Raw genomic sequence first — 5379 nt, 5'->3', positions numbered from 1 at the left:
CTAAAACAAATACTGACAAAGTTTAAATCTGAGGACATTACATGCGGTTAAAAAAAGGTGATAAATCACAAAGTATGTTACTGTAATATTAAATGGAACATTTATTATTGCATGTTTTGTTTTTTGTTTTTTTGTTGTTGTTTTTTTTTGGGGGGGGGGTCTCTTGTTACATTGACAGTGGTTTGGGATAGTTGATAAATATGCTTTCTCTTAGCTTGTCTGTTCAAATTACAAATGCACTGATTCCAGGCTTGTGAAACTGTTTTTTAATCTGCAGGAGCTGCTGGAGATTGAAGCAGAGCTGCGCAAAGTGGCTGCAGAGCTGAGGGAACTTCGCAGAGGATAAGATACCCATAACCCACACGCACAGCAGAATGACAAAACCCCTTTGTTGCATTCACAGTCACACATTCGGCTCACACAGTTTCCATTTAACAGCCTTCAAATCCCTTCAACACTCAGAGGAATCTGTAAATGGACATTAGTGCAAAGTGTACATACTGTTGGTTCATTTCTGCTTTTAGATTGCCTGGAGGGAAAAAGAATACTCTTTTTTTTCTTCTCTTTTGGTCATTTGGATGTGTTTTTGTGTTGAAGAAAAAGACGTAGTTTTCCCAGAGAATCTGAAAGCTTGTGCTCATCACCGTTGCCCCTGTCTTCTCGAGTATCTGTAAATAACGTGCGTGAGGTAGACAGGCGATAGATGCAATAGCATTTCAGCACTTTCATTCAGATGTTAGTTTGATTGCAGATTGTCAGCCACGAAGAGTCACGATCATAGCAATCAGCGCTTCTTTTACTCTGAAGGTTTCATCTTTGATGGCGTGTTCTTGTTTCAGGAAAAAAAAATACAGTTTCCCTATTATAAGTAGTTAGTGTATTTTAATATACAGTATATTTTGTGCAATAACTGATAACTGTGTGTACCCTGCTGTTCCGACTGTTAACGATACTGCTGATATTTGTACCCAGGAGGAAGTCGTTATCTCCTCTTAATTTCTTTGGCGACTTAAGTAGAAATGAAGATTGTTTGTTTCATTTGGCGCACGCACTGTTACAGCCAGACTGTTTGCGACGAACCGGGGTGACACGAGCGAAACACACACTTGCACGTACGTCACACGTTAAGTTTGTCTTTTGCCTGGTTGATCGTGTGGCAGAAGGAGGTGATGTACTTACAGCTTACAAGGTCTAAAAGTGTCACCTCAGGTTTCTCAGCCAGCTTTGCACTCTTATCTTAACAAGCCAAGGAGGAGCTGAAGGAAGGAGGAGAGGAAAAACTAAAGCCATTTGTTGTCTTTTTGGTAACAGTGACACCGACAATAACGTCGATAAATACTAGGTAGTCTTATATCCCAGTTTTAATGGCTGTCATGTCATTTGTGTAAATATCAGATATGTGGTCTGTAAGCCAAGGTCATGGGAAATATGAAGCAACACCGCCCCCAAGAGGACACTGGGCAGATATGCACTTAGTGCACGATTAACAGGGTTGCTACTGGAGGCCCACTTAGTGCAATAACACAGTATAGACTAGAGCACACGCGAATGCAATAATTAGCCAAATACTGAATTATTTAATGTATTTTAATATGTAATCAAAGTGCATCATGTGGTACTCGTATACAAATATTTCTCTTTTTTCTACAAGGCCGAGATTTACGATACGTTTATGTATTTGAACACTGGCCGAGCCGACGGTCAACTTGTGTAAACACGTGGTAATAATACACGTTATGAATCAACACTGACGATGTTATAGCAATCTATTCCAAAGAGGAGATGCTTGTTCGCTCAAAGGTTAATCAACATGAATGTACTGTAGTTCCTTTTTCTATAGAAATACAAAATGAATCTCACAAACCAGCAGGATCACTGCAGGAAACGTCTGTGGGGAGGTGACGCGCTCAGCATAGAGGACATATGACACAATATGGAAAAAAGTGATTAAAAAAGGCATTTGTAATATTACTGGCCAATCAGAGTGCTGTATTTTGTGCCTGCTGTATCTTCTTCTATGCTACCTGTCAATCAATAAACAGAAAAGTATACTCAAGTACTGTAGGTTGCCTTTTTTTTTTTTGCTTGTTTGTTGACCTTAACAGAGCTGAGACAATTAGCAGGTCAAAGTAATTAGTGTGTTTTGAAGAGGATAAAGTTCGGGATCAAGTTTTGCTTATCCTTTTGATGAAACCAATCCGTGATCAACTCCTGGGGTGACAAACACCCACCGTTTCCTCAGAGGAACCACCTGTAGTGTGCGAACCAGCAGCGGCGTGTTTGTCCAACACTGACTGGATGTGGCTGAGCAGAGAGGAGAAAAACTGAGGCATGCCCTCGTAGCCTAGCAGAGAAAAGAGCGCATCAGAAAACGACAGTGTCATCCTGTGTGTAAGTCACTGTGTACTCCGGCACTACCTGGGAAAATGTTGATGTCGATGACGGTGAGCGCGTGCGTTCCTATGTTGACGATGACGTCCACGCCAAACAGGGCCATGCCGAGCTGAGCTCGGAGCTCCTTGACGAGGGCGGCCACAGCATCTGAGCTGGGAGAAGGCGGGTCCACCATATGTTCATCCACCTTAGAATATGAGACGTGGCATTTTATGGTGGACATGAGCAGCATTTGACCTGTTGCTTTAAACTAAGTCCGAAATATTACTCACAGACGTGAGATTAGAGTTCGACTCTGGTTTGGACACCTTTTGGCTGTTGAAGAAGATGGTCTTCCTGTCTGCAGGCAGGGAGAAAGAGAAACAGTTATACAGAAAGCAAAACTAGGTGATAACAGTGGCACATGAAAGTAAAAGTAGTAGAGAAAATGAAATGCTGGAACTCAAAAGGAAGGGACACAAAACAAAAGGAAAAGCAAGAAAGGTAAGGGCGATGCAAGTGAGTTAAAAAAAAAAGTTAAAATATAAAGTTAAATGATAAAAGACGGAATATTGGCGGGGTGGAAACTGACCACAGGGGCCGGAGGGAAAGTTCTTGATAGAGGGTCTCTCTACGCAGCAGTGCTTGTCTCCTACCACAAACACTTTGTACAAAACGGCTCCGTGGTTCACAAAACTCTGAAGCACACAGGGAGGATGGATATCAGCCAGACTGGCTGCACTGAAGAGCAGACACATCTGCAGCATGGAGACCACATGAGATTAAGAAATGGAAACTTACAAGAATACATTTTACAGTTAGTAGTTAGTAGATATCAAGTGGGATTTTGCGAGGCAGGAAAAACCAAATCAGCTACCTCATGTGAATATGAGCCGTGTGCCACTCTGGTTTTACAAACTGAGGTGAGGAAAAGAGGAAGTGTTTGTGTGTTAGTATTTTATTTTTATAAAACTGAATTGCATGTTACCTCCAGGCTTCAGTCACACACACACATGCATGCATGCACACAAAGATAATAAGTAAGAAATGTGGAGGACAGACATTAAGTGAACTGACTGAGAGGAAATGTTAGGCCCTGTCTTATCACAGCCTGCTGAATGGATGACAGGTCACTGCCACTGTGGACCTCGAGGCATGGGGGACTGCAGATACGCCAGTCTGACAAACAAAGAAGAATGAGTAACTGTTAATATCTGCGATTGAGCTGTAAGCTGTGTTACCGTTGGGCTAAGAAGCTGCAGTCACCTCGGAGTGAACTGTTCAGTTGGCTCATTATCCGACCCGAGATAAAGCGGTCTAATAGTTTAGCCATGGCAGGCAGGGGATCCAGCAGCACTGTGTCAGGATGAGCTGAAACATAACTCTGTGGTGGGAAAGAGAGAGGAGTCACTAACTGCTCATTAATGAAAACGTCCAGCTGCACCATTATTATTAACACCCGAGATTAAAAGACTACATGCAGAGGGTACTGGAGTATCCTCTGTCAGCAGCCCCAGATGAACACACAGTTTGCTGGACTTGCAACATGAATAGTTTAAATAGGTGCAGCATTACCTGAAAGTTATCAAGGAGCTGCTGTGATTGGCTATCGTGCTCAGCTTCCACAATTACGTCAGACAGCTTGTGAAGGATGATGTCAAAGGGTCCCTGAGGGCCCAGGGGCTGAGTGAGATCAATCTACAATAGAAAAAAAATGTACAGGCTATGTTGATGAACTTCTTTTAATATAGAATTTTCTACTTTTTATTACAAGCTTCATTATCTTATTCTTTAATCCCAGTTTGGATTAGTGAGACAGACTCCCTCTCTACTTTTAGGACTAGACTTAAACTTTCCTTTTTCATGTAGTTAGGGCCGGATCGGGTGACCTTGAATCCTCCCTTTGTTACGCTGCAATGCACCTAGGCTGCTAGGGGCTTCCCATGATGCACTGAGTGTTTCTTCTTCAGTCTCTATATATATTTATACACATTTATAAACTCTGTTTTTAATCATTAATTATTAAAATCTCTGTCTTCCTCCTCTCACCCCCAATTGGTCTCACAGATGGCTGCCCCTCCCTGAGACTGGATCTGCAGGAGGTATCTTCCTTTTGAAAGCGAGTTTTTTTCCCTCCCACTGCCATCAAGTGTTTGCTCACAGGTCGTCATTAGACTGTTGGGATTTTCTCTGTATTACAGTAGGGTGTTTCCCTTACAATATACAGCACCTTGAGGAATCTATTGCTGTGATTCGGTGGTATATAAATAAAAAAAATTTAATTGAACTGAACCCATTCGCACACATATCCATACCTTATAATGTTCACACACACACACTCCAATCAATGCACGAGGAGCAACTCAAGGTTCAGTATCTCGCTTGACATGCAGACTGGAGGAACTGGGGATCAAAGCACTAACTTTACAATTACCACATGACCCACCCACTAAACCTACAGACCCTGGCGCTCTCGGGCTGTCTCTAAACAACTGTGCTTATCTTTTAGGTCAAATCAGATTGGGTGTGCTCAGGGTGGTGCAGCTGTAAGCCATAATAGATGTAGCCAATCTATGCTGTAGGAGTTTAATATAGCTAAATTCTCATATTATCACTCATATTATCTTCATTTGTGCAGTCTTGAAGTGTAATAAATGTACAGTTGCAAATGGCAGTTTGTTTTAGCACATGTAGCTGATCACTGCACCAATTAAGGAGTGATCATCAAAAAATATAGAAAGTCAAATTTTCAAATGGCTGAGCAGGAAAAACACAGGTGTTACTGTTTGCATTGATAATATCCCCATTCTGTCTATAACAGTGATAAAACAAGAATAAAGCTCATTTGAATATCGCCTCCCAAAAAAGCGTGTGCTACAAGACATGATCAAATGAGTCTGTGTTATTACTTTAAGTTTGAAATCATTGCATATCCAACCGGTATCAATCAATCAATCAATCTTTATTTATAAAGCACTTTTCATACAGAAAAAATGTAGCACAAAG

The 5379-nt window shown here is 41.5% G+C and overlaps 1 protein-coding gene across 2 annotated transcripts in view; it reads right to left on the bottom strand.

Moving 5' to 3' along the window:
* Window positions 1–1569: 1569 nt before the first annotated feature.
* LOC102205035 (inositol-tetrakisphosphate 1-kinase-like) overlaps window positions 1570–5379 on the bottom strand; it is a 6527-nt gene continuing 2717 nt past the window's right edge. Inside the window, exons 3-10 of one of the 2 annotated variants that reach the window (XM_005751710.2) lie at window positions 3949–4071; window positions 3640–3757; window positions 3451–3552; window positions 3251–3291; window positions 2966–3131; window positions 2667–2734; window positions 2419–2581; window positions 1570–2344 (exon numbers count right to left, since the gene is read on the bottom strand). In XM_005751710.2, coding sequence (XP_005751767.1) covers window positions 2205–2344; window positions 2419–2581; window positions 2667–2734; window positions 2966–3131; window positions 3251–3291; window positions 3451–3552; window positions 3640–3757; window positions 3949–4071 — 921 coding nt within the window. In that variant the 3' untranslated portion in view covers window positions 1570–2204. The remainder of the gene's footprint in view (window positions 2345–2418; window positions 2582–2666; window positions 2735–2965; window positions 3132–3250; window positions 3292–3450; window positions 3553–3639; window positions 3758–3948; window positions 4072–5379) is intronic. The other variant, XM_005751711.2, reaches the window with a different exon arrangement.

Source organism: Pundamilia nyererei, unplaced genomic scaffold, assembly GCF_000239375.1.
Source record: "Pundamilia nyererei isolate P.nyererei 1_Seehausen unplaced genomic scaffold, PunNye1.0 scaffold00323, whole genome shotgun sequence".
Lineage (NCBI taxonomy): Eukaryota > Metazoa > Chordata > Actinopteri > Cichliformes > Cichlidae > Pundamilia > Pundamilia nyererei.
Note: the sequence above shows the minus strand (reverse complement) of the source record. Positions and strands in the feature narration are given on the sequence as shown.